This window comes from Lucilia sericata, unplaced genomic scaffold (assembly GCF_015586225.1).
Source record: "Lucilia sericata isolate MDLA Ls3-8-SP2 unplaced genomic scaffold, ASM1558622v1 Contig000842F_arrow, whole genome shotgun sequence".
NCBI lineage: Eukaryota > Metazoa > Arthropoda > Insecta > Diptera > Calliphoridae > Lucilia > Lucilia sericata.
In genome coordinates, this window is record NW_023994834.1 from 88710 (window position 1) to 108252 (window position 19543).

The 19543-nt window shown below is 35.2% G+C and overlaps 1 protein-coding gene across 1 annotated transcript in view; it reads right to left on the bottom strand.

Annotated features, from left to right (window-relative positions):
• LOC119608492 (SPARC-related modular calcium-binding protein 2) overlaps positions 1 to 17466 on the bottom strand; it is a 39789-nt gene extending 22323 nt beyond the window's left edge. The window contains 2 exon segments of the mRNA XM_037962937.1: positions 4873 to 5270; positions 16949 to 17466. Of these exon segments, the coding sequence (XP_037818865.1) occupies positions 4873 to 4953 (81 nt within the window). The 5' untranslated portion in view covers positions 4954 to 5270; positions 16949 to 17466.
• Between the last annotated feature and the right edge of the window lie 2077 nt (positions 17467 to 19543).

A 19543-nucleotide genomic window follows, 5' to 3' on the forward strand; every position in this document is an offset into this window, starting at 1 on the left:
GACTATAGTATAGTCTATAGTCTGGACTATGGTCTAGTATATAGTGTGGACTATGGTCTAGGCTATAGTCTAGATTATAGTCTAATCTGGACTTTAGTCTAATGGGGACTGTACTCTAATCTGGATTATAGTCTAGTGTGGACTATAGTCTAGTCCAAAGTTTGGTCTAGTCTATAGTCTGGATTATAGTCTACAGTCTGGACTAGACTAGACTAATTGATCTTAATCTTAGTTCTTAAGAAATTCTTATTCTTTACATTACAGCAATTCTTACTATCATTATTTTACAATCCAGTGACAATAGTTATTTTCTAATATATTAATATTAATTATAAATAATGTATATATCCATGTCTTTTCCAATTAGTAACTACATATAGTGTATTTTAAAGTTAAATATTTTGCTATTTACAATCTAAGAGATCTTTTTAAGTTAACAAGTCTTTTTAATTAGCTTTCAACGTTTTTTTTTTCATTAAAAGTTCATAGCAACAGGGAAATTTTCTATGGGGCTTTTCCATTTAGCATTAAGAGCAGTGATGCCAGGAGATTTTTTTCAGAAATCCCTACGCTTATGAGAAAAAATACCTTTTTTCCCTACACCCACTTTTTATTTTCCCTACATTTTTCCCTACACTACTTTTTCCAAAAATAACATCAAAAACTAAAATATTAGCTCCGTTTTATAATATATATATGTATATGTATGTATTTTTTTTTTTAATTTTTAGGAACGAAATTTCTAGAATTTAAATTTTAATTTTTTTTTCTTTCAATTTTACATCATACAAATCTTCCAACCCTGACTCTTCAGTTAAGATTAAAAAAAAAAAAAAACAATTGAAAAATTTATGGCAGTATATCGAATCGTGATAAAAATTTATTTTATGTGCCTCCAACAAAAAAATTTTCATAAAATAATTATTTTAAATAAATTTTACTTTTGCGTTTACTTTTTGCGGTTTACTTTTATAAATTTTCAGAACATTAAATTCATTTTTTCAATCCTGAGTTACTGCATTAAGCCCCCGACTCTATCTATAAGGAGTCAGAATATATCGCCCTACAGGATTGGCATAATCCAAAAAGTCGTTTCAAGAAAAATGGATATGAATATTTAATGACATTTAACTATTTTTTAATAACTTTTAAACAAATCAAGGGGTTTTAAAAATCCAGATTCAGATAGTTGAGGTTAATATGTTTCTCATCTAAATTGAAATTAAATTTTTAGTTGTCTAATATTCACAAAAACGTGGGTTTTAGTTTTTACGTTTACAAAAAATCGATTTCACATCGAAAATAATAGACATATTTGAAATTTGATAAATCTATATGAAAGATTTTAGTATGTCGCATGTTTTGAAGACCTTAGTTCAAGAAAGCCGAATTTTGGATTATGCCAGTCTTGTAGCGATATGTAGGTACATATATTGTAGAAATTACAAGCGGAATTTTTACTAACGATACACTTAAAACTGATTTCATTTTTAATTTAAAAGTTTAATACATGAAAGAGTATATTTTTAGTTGTTAAAAACTATGAAATTGAAAAATCCCTACAATTTGACAATAGTAAGAAATCTTTCCCTTTTTCCCTACACGTGAAATTTTTGAAAAAAATCCCTACAAAAAGGGAAAAATCCCTACACTTGGCATCACTGATTAAGAGTAAAACAAGTTAAGTGGAATTATTACACTGTAAGTCTTTGTTAACCTTTAATCGCTGATTCTTGGAACAAAATCGAAATTTTAAAAATAAACTTGCTTTATTTCTTTCTTAGAGCTTTTTCTCAGATTTTTATAATTGATATGCCCAATTAGGAAAAATTTGATACCACTAAATGTTTGCTTTCATTATTATCTAAAATCGCTGGTGTAGGTCAAAATTTTAAGTAACCGATACCCTCAAAGTCGCTTTTACTGCTCTACACTTAAATTCTCTAAATGTTCGAAACTTCTGGACCATAAAGTAACTTCTAAAGAAAGCCATTTATGTGTTAACTCTTATTTGCATTATTAGTAATATTATCCCAAGTTCTTGTTGCTTTTATAATTATGACTGCTGGAGTTTTTAGATTTAATTTAAATATGAAATATTCAGACCTTCCTACATTCAACATTTGACCAGATTATGTCGCTGTACACTAAATTTAAATTCAAATTTGATTTTTTTCCACAGAACTTGTAATAATTCATTATTTATTCTGTTTGGAAAACTTGTCAATGGATAAATCATACAATATTTTATTATTAAGTATGCATGTACGTTTTTGTATGAGTGCATATTTTTTTTTGTAGTCGAGCTTATGTTTACATTAGGGGTATAACCGAAATTCGGTGGTATCTAAGACGAGCCACCAGCTGTAGACGTCATTTCTTAGAGTATAAAAAGTATATAACAACTTTATTCTCTTGATTTGTTATCCTGCATAGTCCGAAATATGTACATATGTATATCTGAGTCAAAAATAGTCCGCGGCCATTTATAGATCAAACTTTTTTTTAATGATTGGCTGTCACTTTTACGAGGCAATGTAATGAGCCGGAGGTAAAAAGTTAATTTTTGGTCATGGTGATATTAAAGACCTTACCTATTGGTGATCTCCCTAATATTTGTACTTCTTTTGGCACTGGATATGGCTCTGAACTTACTGGCTTCTTTCGATACACATGTTAATGGCCAAGACTAAAATTGAAGTCATAGTATCTGTATCTGTGTTTGAGTGTCTGGATACATACATGTGTGAATTATTATATTGTATAGAAATAAATATATTTAAAATGTAGTCAGTATCTTTGCAGTTCGGGGTGCAATAAGAACCTATTAGCTACATTTATTTTAGAACAAACCTATAGTCTAGAAAACGTTTTAAACTAGAGTCTAAACTATAGACTATAAACGAGGTTATATTCTAAAATATTGTGGACTAAACAATAGACTATAGAAACTATAGTCTAGTCTATAGTCTTGACTATAGTCTGGACTATAGTCTGACTGATAGTCTGGTATATAGCCTAGTCTATAATCTGGACTATAGTCAAGTCTATAGTCTGGAATATAGTCTGGGCTATAGTCTAGCCTATAGTCTGAACTATAGTCTAGTCCATAGTCTGAACTATAGTCTAGTCTATAGTCTGGACTATAGTCTAGTCTATAGTCTGGACTATAGTCTAGTCTTTAGTCAGGCTAATAGTCTAGTCTATAGGCAGGCTGATAGTCTTGTCTATAGTCTGGACTATAGTCTAGTCTATAGTCTGGACTATAGTCTAATCTGTAGTCTGGACTATAGTCTAATCTATAGTCTTGACTATAGTCTAATCTATAGTCTGGACTATTGTCTAGTCTATAGTCTGGCCTATAGTCTAGTCTATAGTCTGGACTATAGTCTAGTCTATTGTCTGGACTATAGTCTAGTCTATAGTTTGGATTATAGTCTAGTTTATAGTCTGGACTATAGTCTAGTCTATAGTCTGAACTATTGTCTAGTCTATAGTCTGGACTATAGTCTAGTCTATAGTCAGGCTGATAGTCTAGTCTGTAGTCTATAGTCTGGACTATAGTCTAGTCTATAGTCTGGACTATAGTCTAGTCTATAGTCTGGACTATAGTCTAGTTTATTGTCTGAACTATAGTCTAGTCTATACTCTGGACTATAGTCTAGTCTATAGTCAGACTGATAGTCTGGTATATAGCCTAGTCTATAGTCTTGACTATAGTAAAGTCTATAGTCTGAATATATTCTGGACTATAGTCTAGTCTATAGTCTGAACTATAGTCTAGTCTAAACTATAGTCTAGTCTATAGTCTGAACAATAGACTAGTCTATAGCCTGGACTATAGTCTAGTCTATAGTCTGGACTATAGTCTAGTTTATTGTCTGAACTATAGTCTAGTCTATACTCTGGACTATAGTCTAGTCTATAGTCAGACTGATAGTCTGGTATATAGCCTAGTCTATAGTCTCGACTATAGTCAAGTCTATAGTCTGAATATATTCTGGACTATAGTCTGAATATATTCTGGACTATAGTCTAGTCTATAGTCTGAACTATAGTCTAGTCTGGACTATAGTCTAATCTATAATCTGGACTATAGTCTAGTCTATAATCTGGACTATAGTCTAGTCTATAGTCAGGCTGATAGTCTAGTCTATAGTCAGGCTGATAGTCTATAGTCTGGACTATAGTCTAGTCTATAGTCTGGACTACAGTTTAGTCTTTAGTCTGGACTATAATCTAGTCTATAGTCTGGACTATTGTCTAGTCTATAGTCTGGACTATAGTTTAGTCTATAGTCAGGCTGATAGTCTAGTCTGTGGTCTGTTGTATAGCCTAGTCTATAGTCTGGACTATAGTATAGTTTATTGTCTGTACTATAGTCTAGTCTATACTCTGGACTATAGCCTAGTCTATAGTTAGACTGATAGTCTGGTATATAGCATGTTCTATTGTGTGGACTATAGTCTAGCCTATACTCTGGACTATAGTCTAGTTTATAGTCTGGACAATAGTCTAGTCTGCAGTTTAGACTATAGTCTAGTTTATAGTCTGGACTATAGTCTAGTCTATAGTCTGGACTATAGTCTAGTCTATAGTCTAGTCTATAGTCTGGACAATAGTCTAGTCTACAGTTTAGACTATAGTCTACTTTACAGTCTGATCTATAACCTAGTGTATAGGCTTTTCTATAGACTAAACTAAATTGAAGTCAATGCAATAGACCAGACATTAGCTTAAATTATAGTAGAGATTATGAAATAAACTTTCTAAAAGGGATACATTGACTCCTTGTAAGTCTACCGGGTATATTTAAATTACATACAAACATAGACATATTCATATATGTATATATATAAGGTACGTACTTACCGATAACTCTTGACGTTGCAAATTCGCTGTTAATCCAACATGTAGACATATTGCAAAAACAAAAACACTTCTTAGGATCATAATGTCGTGTAATGTGGCAAAAACAACAACAAGAAAAATTTTATAATAAATATTTAGTTTGTGGTTTTAAACAAAAAGGAACAGCAGCACCAAACTTCTTTTTCTCTATTGAAGGATTTAACCAAGTTTGCTAGATTATTTTTTAACAAAAATTATAGCAAAACTTTTTACACTTGTCTCAATTTAACTTATTGTTTTGGGGTTTTCCATATAGTTTAATTGAAATTTAATGTTTTTACCAAGAAAAGCCATGAAGTTATATTCCGGGGGATTTTTTTTTTTTTCTTATAAAATTATTTGTTGTTTAAGTTAGAAATCTAAAACGATAGAAACAATAAAACAATAAACACTTTAAAAATTTAATTTTATTTTCGAAAATTTATTACAAAATGTCACTTTATTTTAATGCAGTTTTAAATTAATGTATTTTTTGTGCACTTTTTATACAATTTTTTGGCCATAAAAGAAATGTGTAATATTTTATACCCACATTTTATATAAAATAAGCTAAAACCAAAAAAAACTGCACATAGAAAAGCTTTTTGTCACTATTTTTTATAATTTTTTTATATTTTTTAGTTTTTTTTTTGTATTAAAAACGACGCGCAAATGCTGTGAACTTAACAACGAATCAAACGCAACTGAGTTAAAATAAATTCAAAGACCCAACCTTGGCTAAAATACAACGAACATACGAACGTTGCCTGTTGCTTGGTTTATCTGTTAGATGCAGACAACAACTGACTACCACATAATAACAACAACAACAATATCGACAACGATGACGACCACAACGCACTAGCTATAACAGAAACTATACAAGTCGTCTCCAAGTCTGTCTGTCTATATGTCCGTCCAAACATTTGTCTGTCCGTCTGTTTGTCTGTCATTATACCATACACTAAACCTTCTTCTAGATTTGCTTTGTCTTGCCTGGCCGAAGCAAACCGAAATCTTAATAAACCCAATAGTTCAACAAGGAGTTAATGTAACCCTTTCCCTATAGTCTATACTATATATCAAACTATAATCAAGATTATAGACTAAACTATAGTCCAGACATTAGACAGGATTAAAGTCGAGACTATGTACTAAACTATAGTCGAAGATATAGACCAGTAAAAACTATAAACTAAAACAATAGTCGGGATTACAGGCCAAACTATAGTCCAGAAAAAAAAGTAAGCTGTAGTTGAGACTATGAATTAATCTATAGTAGAGTCTATATACTAAACTGTAGTCGAAAATTATACTAAGCTATAGACTAGTCATGGCTACTGACCACAGGAAATCTGTAATTCAAACTAAACTATACACCAGACTATAGACTAAATTAGAGTCGAGACTTAAGACTAAACTATAGTCGAGATTGTAAATAATAGGCTAAGCTACTGTATAGAGACTAGTCGAGACCTATAGTAGAGACTATAAACTCTACGACAAAGTTAGAAAAGCGACAGGCCAACATCTAAATCGAAATTACTGATATAAAATAGGATTTGAAATAATTCGTCATTTATTTAATCAAAAGTAAAAGCACTATATTTGGTACTAATACCCCGAACTGCGGGGAGTTGCTTTTGAAAAATGTAAAAAAAGGTTGCTTGCTTACTTCAGAGATAGACCCCATGCAACACAAAGGCAGAAGGGGCTGGCACGGTTGTGGTAGAAGCAGCAACCATAGAAGACATTCAGTCTAAAGCATGTCGCCACTATGTCTACCGTGTCTGGCATATCTTATCTTAGACTGAAGACCATAAAAACAAAACCAAAAAAAAAGAACGAATAACAAAAGAAGAAAATAAACGAAAACTAAATCGAACTAATACATTGAAGAGGCAAAGTTGACCAGCCAAAGTTGTCTCAGCTCTCAAGAAGTAAAGAAAAAGGTAGAATTTTTCAAAAAATATTCATATATATATACAAATACATTCGTTAAACCTTTCAATTATCTTGAGAAGCAGGGAATCTCTACGAACTTACTGCGATCGGGAGAAAAAAAAAAGAGAACGAAAAAACAATCGTTTGCCATAATAATCCAACAATAATTTCCATCTGTGCGATAAACTAAACACTAGTTACACTGTTACCCATAGGTTCGTTATGTCATCAGCTTTGGGTCCATTGTAGTCAATAGGACGTAGTAATGAATGATCTGTAACTAAAACTGAACTAGAACTGAACTAGAACTGAACTAGAACTGAACTAGAACTGAACTAGAACTGAACTAGAACTGAACTAGAACTGAACTAGAACTGAACTAGAACTGCACTAGAACTGAACTAGAACTGAACTAGAACTGAACTAGAACTGAACTAGAACTGAACTAGAACTGAACTAGAACTGAACTAGAACTGAACTAGAACTGAACTAGAACTGAACTAGAACTGAACTAGAACTGAACTAGAACTGAACTAGAACTGAACTAGAACTGAACTAGAACTGAACTAGAATGAACTAGAACTGAACTAGAACTGAACTAGAACTGACTAGCACTGAACTAGAACTGAACTAGAACTGAACTAGAACTGAACTAGAACTGAACTAGAACTGAACTAGAACTGAACTAGAACTAGAACTGAACTAGAACTAGAACTGAACTGAACTAGAACTGAACTAGAACTGAACTAGAACTGAACTAGAACTGAACTGAACTAGAACTGAACTAGAACTGAACTAGAACTGAACTAGAACTGAACTAGAACTGAACTAGAACTGAACTAGAACTGAACTAGAACTGAACTAGAACTGAACTAGAACTGAACTAGAACTGAACTAGAACTGAACTAGAACTGAACTAGAACTGAACTAGAACTGAACTAGAACTGAACTAGAACTGAACTAGAACTGAACTAGAACTGAACTAGAACTGAACTAGAACTGAACTAGAACTGAACTAGAACTGAACTAGAACTGAACTAGAACTGAACTAGAACTGAACTAGAACTGAACTAGAACTGAACTAGAACTGAACTAGAACTGAACTAGAACTGAACTAGAACTGAACTAGAACTGAACTAGAACTGAACTAGAACTGAACTAGAACTGAACTAGAACTGAACTAGAACTGAACTAGAACTGAACTAGAACTGAACTAGAACTGAACTAGAACTGAACTAGAACTGAACTAGAACTGAACTAGAACTGAACTAGAACTGAACTAGAACTGAACTAGAACTGAACTAGAACTGAATGAACTAGAACTGAACTAGAACTGAACTAGACTGAACTAGAACTGAACTAGAACTGAACTAGAACTGAACTAGAACTGAACTAGAACTGAACTAGAACTGAAACTAGAACTGAACTAAACTGAACTAGAACTGAACTAGAACTGAACTAGAACTGAACTAGAACTGAACTAGAACTGAACTTGAGCTGAACTAGAACTGAACCAGAACAACAGTGAACTATAGCTGAACTAGAGCTAACGAGAACTGAACTAGTACTGGAGTAGAAGAAGTCGTACCTAGCCGATGATCATTTCCATGAGAAACAGGTGCTGCTCTGTCAAGTCTTTTCAGGTGTGTATTGCTGTTCAATTTTAACATGTGGATGACAAAAAAGCAAAAAAAAAATATCTACCAGTATACGACAACAATACTTTACGTACTTCATTGCAGTTTAAAAACAACACGAAAAAACACACAAAATTATCTTTTTTTGTATCTCTCAAGTGGTTGTGTTGCATTCAACGATCGCGCTCATTGTACTAAACGTCTCACCATTTAACACTCAGACACACACTCAGCTATTGACTTTGTCCAAAAAATAAAAACCCAAAAAAAAAACAGACAACTAAGAAAAGAGTTTAAACAAAAAAAAAAAAAAGGTTAACACAACCAACCGCCTTCAAGATTTTGTTGTTTGTCAGGCAACCCAAAGAAAAAGAAGGCATGAGAACCTGTATTAAGAAATATAGAAAAAACCCCTCCAAAATATGCATACATACGCACAACTCGTACTTGTATTTATGAATGCTCATAGGTACACTTTCTTGCATAGGTATTTTTTTCGAGAGGTCCGTTTATTCAATGGCTCTCTTCGTTCCTTTTTTCTTGTCTACATCGAATTCTTACTTGCGAGTGCGAGCATTTAGAAAATACCGACGAGGTTTGTTCAGCCAAGATATCACATATTTTAACCAGCTGTATGGTTTGATTTAACTTGAGCCTCCATACAAGTGCATTAATTTTGTATTTTTTTTCCTTCTTTTTTGTTTTGTTTTATTAATTTGGAGATGTTAAAAGAAAATATTTTGCCGGCCGGCAGTTGTTGCAGTGGGTTGTGTGATAAGTTATTGGCCTTTGAGGGTAGAAGGTATATAATCAAATTTTATAAGATTCAAGAGACATGGTAAAACTTGAATCATTTCACACCAAAGATCCAGTTTTCGTGCAAACTCGGCCTCTATAGAAGTTCGGCTGTTTAGTTCTAATTCAGTTTTAGTTCAGTTCTAGTTCAGTTCTAGTTCAGTTCTAGTTCAGTTCTAGTTCAGTTCTAGTTCAGTTCTAGTTCAGTTCTAGTTCAGTTCTAGTTCAGTTCTAGTTCAGTTCTAGTTCAGTTCTAGTTCCGTTCTAGTTCAGTTCTAGTTCAGTTCTAGTTCAGTTCTAGTTCAGTTCTAGTTCAGTTCTAGTTCAGTTCTAGTTCAGTTCTAGTTCAGTTCTGTTCAGTTCAGTTCTAGTTCAGTTCTAGTTCAGTTCTAGTTCAGTTCTAGTTCTAGTTCAGTTCTAGTTCAGTTCTAGTTCAGTTCTAGTTCAGTTCTAGTTCAGTTCTAGTTCAGTTCTAGTTCAGTTCTAGTTCAGTTCTAGTTCAGTTCTAGTTCAGTTCTAGTTCAGTTCTAGTTCAGTTCTAGTTCAGTTCTAGTTCAGTTCTAGTTCAGTTCTAGTTCAGTTCTAGTTCAGTTCTAGTTCAGTTCTAGTTCAGTTCTAGTTCAGTTCTATTTCAGTTCTAGTTCAGTTCTAGTTCAGTTCTAGTTCAGTTCTAGTTCAGTTCTAGTTCAGTTCTAGTTCAGTTCTAGTTCAGTTCTAGTTCAGTTCTAGTTCAGTTCTAGTTCAGTTCTAGTTCAGTTCTAGTTCAGTTCTAGTTCAGTTCTAGTTCAGTTCTAGTTTCAGTTCTAGTTCAGTTCAGTTCTAGTTCAGTTCTAGTTCAGTTCTAGTTCAGTTCTAGTTCAGTTCTAGTTCAGTTCTAGTTCAGTTTAGTTCAGTTCTAGTTCAGTTCTAGTTCAGTTCTAGTTCAGTTCTAGTTCAGTTCTAGTTCAGTTCTAGTTCAGTTCTAGTTCAGTTCTAGTTCAGTTCTAGTTCAGTTCTAGTTCAGCTCTAGTTCAGTTCTAGTTCAGTTCTAGTTCAGTTCTAGTTCAGTTCTAGTTCAGTTCTAGTTCAGTTCTAGTTCAGTTCTAGTTCAGTTCTAGTTCAGTTCTAGTTCAGTTCTAGTTCAGTTCTAGTTCAGTTCTAGTTCAGTTCTAGTTCTAGTTCAGTTCTAGTTCAGTTCTAGTTCAGTTCTAGTTCAGTTCTAGTTCAGTTCTAGTTCAGTTCTAGTTCAGTTCTAGTTCAGTTCTAGTTTAGTTCTAGTTCAGTTCTAGTTCAGTTCTAGTTCAGTTCTAGTTCAGTTCTAATTCAGTTTTAGTCCTTCTTCTAGTTTAATTCAAATTACATTAATCTTTAATCGGTGGCCAAAAATTTATAAAACAACCCAAGAATTGCTTTATTTGTTGCATTCATATTGGAGTATGTACGTGTACATGTATCTACACTTATGCACCTTTTTTGTGTTGTGTCCTTAAGGCATATGGCATGGCTTGGCATGTCCAATGATTTATTGTTATTATTGTGATGGCAAGCGTAGAATTGAAATAGGCTCTTCTGTTCAGTCCGGTCGGTTCTTTTTCATATCTTTCATACCTCCTTCGTCTTGTACTTTTTAATGTTCTTAACAATTTCTTGTTGTCATTTAAAACACTATCGTCCATAGACACCAAGCTACTCACTCATACACGAAAGTGTAATTGGCGATAGGTCAGTCAGACAGACAGACAGGCCAACCAACAGACATACCAACTTGATATGTCTGAATGTTTATAAATACATAACTACATGTATTTGTTGTTATTGTTGGATTTTGTGAACATAAAAGATCTTTAGAATAAAATGAAAACCCCATGAAAAGAAACACAAAAAGGAATACGAATAAATGCTTTTTCCATCGGACCAGACTGTATGACGCCAAATTCATATACGGGTTTAGAAGCTGCAAACACTTCTTTTTTCTCAGGTTTTCACGTTTTTTGTGCATTCAAAAGGAAGGGTTTAGTCTTAGTGCTTTGTGTTTGAACTTAATGGTTTTAGGTGTGTTTTTTCTCGTTTCTATTGTTAGTTTTTTAGAGAATTATTAAATGTGTAGGAAGAAAAACTTAAAAACCCGTATGCAAATTTTTAAAATATTATTTACAACAAGTATTCGCCTATGTCGAAACTTATATACCCACCATAAAAACTTTGTCATTTAGAGATATTTATCGATGTGATTTTCGAAAGAGGACCTATTGTGGCTACTGAGGTCAGTTATGGATTGAAATCTTTAATTTCAAATAACTAATTACAAAAAAATTGAACAAGACCTGAACTAGAACTTAACCAGAACTGAACTAGAACTGAAATAGAACTAGAACTGAACTAGAACTGAACTAGAACTGAACTAGAACTGAACTAGAACTGAACTAGAACTGAACTAGAACTGAACTAGAACTGAACTAGAACTGAACTAGAACTAAACTAGAACTGAACTAGAACTGAACTAGAACTGAACTAGAACTGAACTAGAACTGAACTAGAACTGAACTAGAACTGAACTAGAACTGAACTAGAATTGAACTAGAACTGAACTAGAACTGAACTAGAACTGAACTAGAACTGAACTAGAACTGAACTAGAACTGAACTACAACTGAACTAGAACTGAACTAGAACTGAACTAGAACTGAACTAGAACTGAACTAGAACTGAACTAGAACTGAACTACAACTGAACTAGAACTGAACTACAACTGAACTAGAACTGAACTAGAACTGAACTAGAACTGAACTAGAACTGAACTAGAACTGAACTAGAACTGAACTAGAACTGAACTAGAACTGAACTAGAACTGAACTAGAACTAGAACTGAACTAGAACTGAACTAGAACTGAACTAGAACTGAATTAGAACTGAACTAGAACTGAACTAGAACTGAACTAGACTACTAGACTGAACTAGAACTGAACTAGAACTGAACTAGAACTGAACTAGAACTGAACTAGAACTGAACTAGAAACTAGAACTAGAACTAGAACTAGACTGAACTAGAACTTAGAACTAGAAACTAGAACTAGAACTGAACTAGAACTGAACTAGAACTGACAGAACTGAACTAGAACTGAACTAGAACTGAACTAGAACTGAACTAGAACTGAACTGAACTAGACTGAAACTAGAACTAACTAGAACTGAACTAGAACTGAACTAGAACTAAACTAGAACTGAAACTAGAACTGAACTAGAACTAACTAGAATGAACTAGAACTAACTAGAACTGGAACTAAACTGAACTAGAACTGAACTAGAACTGAACTAGAACTGAACTAGAACTGAACTAGAACTGAACTAGAGAACTAGAACTGAACTAGAACTGAACTAGAACTGAACTAGAACTGAACTAGAACTGAACTAGAACTGAACTAGAACTGAACTAGAACTGAACTAGAACTGAACTAGAACTGAACTAGAACTGAACTAGAACTGAACTAGAACTGACTAGAACTGAACTAGAACTGAACTAGAACTGAACTAGAACTGAACTAGAACTGAACTAGAACTGAACTAGAACTGAACTAGAACTGAACTAGAACTGAACTAGAACTGAACTAGAATTGAACTAGAACTGAACTAGAACTGAACTGAACTAGAACTGAACTAGAACTGACTAGAACTGAACTAAAAACTGAACTAGAACTGAACTAGAACTGAACTAGAACTGAACTAGAACTGAACTAGAACTGAACTAGAACAGAACTAGAATTGAACTAGAACTGAACTGAACTAGAACTGAACTAGAACTAAACTAGAACTGAACTAAAACTGTACTAAAACTGTACTAAAACTGAACTAAAACTGAACTAGAATTGAACTAGAAATGAAATAGTACTTCTTAGAACTATTAAAGTATATTCGGAATGGAAATCCTCAGATTTGTCGATTTAATCCATCGTCTCTAACATCCATAAAACATCGTTAAAACACATTTAAATTTTACTTGAGCCTCGATTTCTGATCACTCATATTTTATCCTTTACATTCCAAAATCGCTTAAATTTAAATATGGCCCACTGTAAATCAACTGTAAGACTCCAAATTAAATCTCACTTTTAAAACAACAAACCAAAAGACAGACAAACTTAATATTTTTGTTTATTAATTTAAAGCCACTCTTGAACAAATCAAATAAAAAAAAACTAAATAAAAAGAAAAGAAACAAAAAATAATCATTTAATTTGTTAATTGAATATGTCTTTTTAAGTTGTTTCATATCAGAAGAAGAAGCAAAAAAAACGTTCAATTAATTTATTTATTACGAATGAACAAGATGAAGTAGATAACTAACAAGTGAATGAATGTCTGTCCATCCATCTGCTTGTCTGTCACTCAGTTTTGTGTTCAAAACTTTTAAAACACTACCCAAACCACATTTTAGAGGATTTTTTCAAAAAGATTTCAATCTTTTAAAAAAAAGATCACAAAAAAACCCACCATTAAAATAACTTAAAAAATTCCAAAAAAAAAATATATATTTAGCAAAAATATTTAGAATAATAATAAAAAAATGAAAAAAACTGGCAAATAATTTTTAATTGCTAAATTATCAGTTCTATGGATGATGATTTCAAATAAAAGCGTACGAAAAAAAAAATTATTAAACAAATCGAAACCACTGGCGCCATAAAAATAAAACATGTATTAGACAGATTTTGCTTGTGATACGAATTATTGATATTGTTTCTTTTTTTATATATATTTTGTTAATTTTATTTTTAATTTGGAGGGTTAAAAGAGATATCACTTGAAATTATAAATAATATTGTTATAATAATTGTTTGTTTGCTAAAGAGATAAAGATTTTACAAATAACATTAATCAAAATTTCAAGAAAGTCAGATCAAAGTACTTAATCGTCTTAATAAAAGTCATTGAATGAAATAATTTTGTGACAAAATCCGTGATCTTGAATGACTGTCCGCAAAAAAGTTTGACAAGTGTAGGAATAATGTGTGATAAGTTTATATGTTTTTTGTAAAGAAAGAGGGCCCTGACATGTGATATCAGATATTTTCCCTGATAGATAGATAGATAGATAGATAGATAGATAGATAGATAGATAGATAGATAGATAAGATAGATAGATAGATAGATAGATAGATAGAAGATAGATAGATAGATAGATAGATCAGATAGATAGATAGATAGATAGATGATAGCTCGAGAGATAGACTGTAGCTAGCTCGCTCGCTAGATCGCTAGATAGATCGCTAGATAGATCGATAGATAGATTAGCTCGCTCGATCGCTCGCTCTAGCTAGCTCGCTCGCTAGCTCGCTCGCTCGCTAGCTCCGCCTCGCTCGGCTAGCTCGCTCGCTCGCTCGCTCGCTCGCTCGTCGCTCGCTCGCTCGATCGCTCGCCTCGCTCGCTCGCGCGCTCGCTCGCTCGCTGCTCCTCGCTCGCTCGCTCTCGATCGCTCCTCGCTTCGCATCGCCTCGCCTCCGCTCGCTCGCTAGCTGCTCGCTCGCTAGCTCGTCTGCTCGCTCGCTGCTCGCTCCTCGCTCGCTCGCTCGCTCGCTCCTCGCTCGCTCGCTCGCTCGCTCGCTCGCTCGCTCGCTCGCTCGCTCGCTCGCTCGCTGCTAGCTCGCTCGCTCGCTCGCTCGCTCGCTCGCTCCTCGCTCGCTCGCTCGCTCTCGCTCGCTCGCTCGCTCGCCGCTCGCTCGCTTCCTCGCTCGCTCGCTTCGCTCGCTGCTCGCTCGCTCGCCTCGCTCTCTCGCTCGCTCCTCGCTCGCTCGCTCGCTCGCTCGCTCCTCGCTCGCTCGCTCGCTCGCTCGCTCGCTAGCTCGCTCCTCGCTCGCTCGCTCTCTCGCTCGCTCGCTCGCTGCTCGCTCGCTCGCTCGCTCGCTCGCTCGCTCGCTCGCTCGCGTCGCTCGCTCGCTCGCGCTCGCTCCTCGCTCGCTCGCTCGCTCGCTCGCTCGCTCGCTCGCTCTCTCGCTCGCTCGCTCGCTGCTCGCTCGCTCGCTCGCTCGCTCGCTCGCTCGCTCGCTCGCTCGCTCGCTCTCTCGCTCGCTCGCTCGCTCGCTCGCTCGCTCGCTCGCTCGCTCGCTCGCTCGCTCGCTCGCTCGCTCGCTCTCTCGCTCGCTCGCTCGCTCGCTCGCTGCTCGCTCGCTCGCTCGCTCGCTCGCTCGCTCGCTCCTCGCTCCTGCTCGCTCGCTCGCTCTCGCTCGCTCGCTCGCTCGCTCGCTCGCTCGCTCGCTCGCTCGCTCGCTCGCTCTCTCGCTCGCTCGCTCGCTCGCTCGCTCGCTCGCTCGCTCGCTCGCTCGCTCGCTCTCGCTCGCTCGCTCGCTCGCTCGCTCGCTCGCTCGCTCGCTGCTCGCTCGCTCGCTCGCTCGCTCGCTCGCTCGCTCGCTCGCTCGCTCGCTCGCTCGCTCGCTCGCTCCTCGCTCGCTCGCTCGCTCGCTCGCTCGCTCGCTCGCTCGCTCGCTCGCTCTCCTCGCTCGCTCGCTCGCTCGCTCGCTCGCTCGCTCGCTCGCTCGCTCGCTCGCTCGCTCGCTCGCTCCTCGCTCGCTCGCTCGCTGCTCGCTCGCTCGCTAGCTCGCTCGCTCGCTCGCTCGCTCGCTCGCTCGCTCGCTCGCTCGCTCGCTCGCTCGCTCGCTCGCTCGCTCGCTCGCTCGCTCGCTCGCTCGCTCGCTCCTCGCTCGCTCGCTCGCTCGCTCGCTCGCTCGCTCGCTCGCTCGCTCGCTCGCTCGCTCCTCGCTCGCTCGCTCGCTCGCTCGCTCGCTCGCTCGCTCGCTCGCTCGCTCGCTCGCTCGCTCGCTCGCTCGCTCGCTCGCTCGCTCGCTCGCTCGCTCGCTCGCTCGCTCGCTCGCTCGCTCGCTCGCTCGCTCGCTCGCTCGCTCGCTCCTCGCTCGCTCGCTCGCTCGCTCGCTCGCTCGCTCGCTCGCTCGCTCGCTCGCTCGCTCGCTCGCTCGCTCGCTCGCTCGCTCGCTCTCTGCTCGCTCGCTCGCTCGCTCGCTCGCTCGCTCGCTCGCTCGCTCGCTCGCTCGCTCGCTCGCTCGCTCGCTCGCTCGCTCGCTCGCTCGCTCGTCGCTCGCTCGCTCGCCTCGCTCGCTCGCTCGCTCGCTCGCTCGCTCTCTCGCTCGCTCGCTCGCTCGCTCGCTCGCTCGCTCTCTCGCTCGCTCGCTCTCTCGCTCGCTAGCTCGCTCTCGCTCGATCGCTCGCTCGCTCGCTCGCTGCTCGGGCCCTCGCTTTGCGCTCCCTCCCCTCGTCCCTGCCTCCCCCTTTTGTTTCCCCCCCTCCCCTTGTGCCTCCTTTCCTTTGTGTTGTTTCTCGCTCCCGTGTGAGTCGTTTGTTTTTGTTACAATAACAAATACAAATTTTTAACTCAAAGTGCTCGAGCACTATCTAGAAACAGGACCTTAAACCTCGTTGATAAATGGTCTGAACAGTTGGCCACTCATATTACACCTAACAATAGGGTTTCCCTAGTCGAAAGCATGAAATAATCCTTAACTTTCGTAACGTTACGCTTTATAGTTCCATAAAAAAAACGCGCCAGTTTAAAAACATTTAAAGAAAATCAATGATCACTTCAAATTTTCACAACTTCCGCGATTTTGAAACTTTGCAGCGAAAACTTGTTGACAAGACATGTCATAAAAGGAAGCGGATATAAAAGGGATTGATTGTTGCCACCAATCATAAACTTACCAGAGTTGTGTTTATCTCCAAAATTATACACACGTTCCTTTCTTTATCGTCTAAAATATATTTATAAAATACTACACATTTCTTTTATTCATTAACCAATACACTGCCAAAACAAAATTTTTAGCAAAATTCTGGCTTAAAATTTATTTATTGTTATTTCTTATCAATTGTCTTTTAGAACACTCATACACAAAACGCTGACGTTGGTACTTTTTTGAAAGGCGGTTAGGTACTCAGCACATTTAGGAAATACATTGTTTTACATTTTATGTTTGCATACTATTCGTAGTTTTTTTTTTTTTAATTAATTAATTAATAAAACACTTACATTGTTTTATTTTCTTTAAATAATTTTTGTTTAATATTTATTTCTTTATAATTATGTTATCTGTTTATAAACAAATTGTCAACTTTGTTTAGGGCTCGTTTTTTTTGTTTTATTTGTGATCGTAAGTTTTCGCTTGACGGGTTTTTATAGACAACCTTTCACGACAACGTCTATATTTAGACTGATTGCAAGTCTATGTTTTTAGCAAACAAAAGCTTTAAATAAAAAAAATTCAACACCAATCATTATCATCATACACTTTCAATAAATATCAATCCAAGACTACTTACTCATCAAATACGAAGTACTACTCTGGTCATTCTCTCTCTGTACAAGATCTTCTTTGGTTTGGAAGAGTATTGTTTTTAATATAAGCCTAGCTTAACTGTAAATTAGCCGGTCTCTGTTATTGTTTATCGATGAGCAGTATTTAATTTAAAAAAAATAAAACTTAATTATTTATATTTATTTACTATAAACAAACATTTAAGTTTTTATCTATTCGCTTTTTTGCTCTTTATGATTCATTAAACAATAACAATTAAAAGTGTTTAACTATTTAAACAACAGTTATTATTATTAATTGCAAACACAAAGTGTCATGGCTGGCATACTATTTGAGGAATACGAAAAAGAGTGTAAGAATCAAAAATAGTTTTTCAATGTTTGGCCCAATTAAACAAAAAAACCTAAATTTAACATATTTAGACAAATTAAGCTTTTTATAGATTTTATTATAAATTCGATGTTTGTTAGAAAATTAAAGTGACAATTATTGACATTATTAAGTTTTTTTGATTAGAGAGTAAAAAAGTGAGTGAAAAAGTTTTCTTTATTTAATAAATTACTTAATTTAATAAATTATTTATCAAAACTTCTAAAGAATATACACATTCAAATATTTAAAATCCGTATAATTAACGGTTGTTTTACTTTTCCATAGCAATTCGTTCATCAACACTGGTTTTTAAATACATAGCAAATAAGGTTGCCTTATCGTCTGAATAAACATACTTTACAAACAGATATCGTTGTTATATTTTTGGGTTCATTCAATAAATCGACTTTCGAATAATCGTTTTTTTTTTTCTCGAAAATTTTCTATAAATTGAGAATTTATTGAAAAATTTCTAAAAATCGAGAAATTATCAAAAATTGAAAATTTATTGAAAATTTTCTATAAAATGAAGATTTATCAAAAATTTTTATAAATTCAAAATTTAACGAAAATTTTCTATAAATTGAAGATTTATTGAAATTTTTCTATAAATTGAAGATTTATCGAAAATAAGTATTTATTGAAAATTTTCTATAAATTTATTATTTATTGAAAATTTTCTATAAATTTAGAATTTATCGAAAATTTTCTATAAAATGAAGATTTATCGAAAATTTTTTATAAATTGAAGATTTATCGAAAATTTTTTATAAATTGAAGATTTATCGAAAATGCTTTATAAATTGAAGATTTATCGAAAATTTTTTATAAATTGAAGATGTATCGAAAATTATTTATAAATTGAAGATTTATCGAAAATTTTCTATAAATTGAAGATTTATCGAAAATTTTCTATAAATTGAAGATTTATCGAAAATTTTCTATGAATTGAAGTTTTACCGAAAATTTTCTATAAATTGAAGATTTATCGAAAATTTTCTTTAAATTGAAGATTTATCGAAAATTTTCTATAAATGAAAGATTTATCGAAAATTTTCTATAAAATGAAGATTTATCGAAGAGTTCTTATAAATTAAAGATTTATCGAAGAGTTTCTATAAATTAAAGATTTATGAAATTTTTTTATAAATTGAGGATTTATCGAATATTTTCTATAAATTGAGGATTTATCGAATACTTTCTAAAAATTGAGGATTTATCGAAAATATTCTATAAATTGAGGATTAATCGAAAATATTCTATAAATTGAGGATTTATCGAAAACTTTCTATAAATTGAGGATTTATCGAAAATTTTCTACATATAAATTAAGGATTTATCGAAAATTTTCTATATATAAATTAAGGATTTATCGAAAATTTTCTATATATAAGATTTACCGAAAATTTTCTATAAATTGAAGATTTATCGAAAATGCTTTATAAATTGAAGATTTATCGCAATTTTTTTATAAATTGAAGATTTATCGAAAATTATTTATAAATTGAAGATTTATCGAAAATTTTCTATAAATTGAAGATTTACCGAAAATTTTCTATAAATTGAAGATTTATCGAAAATTTTCTTTAAATTGAAGATTTATCGAAAA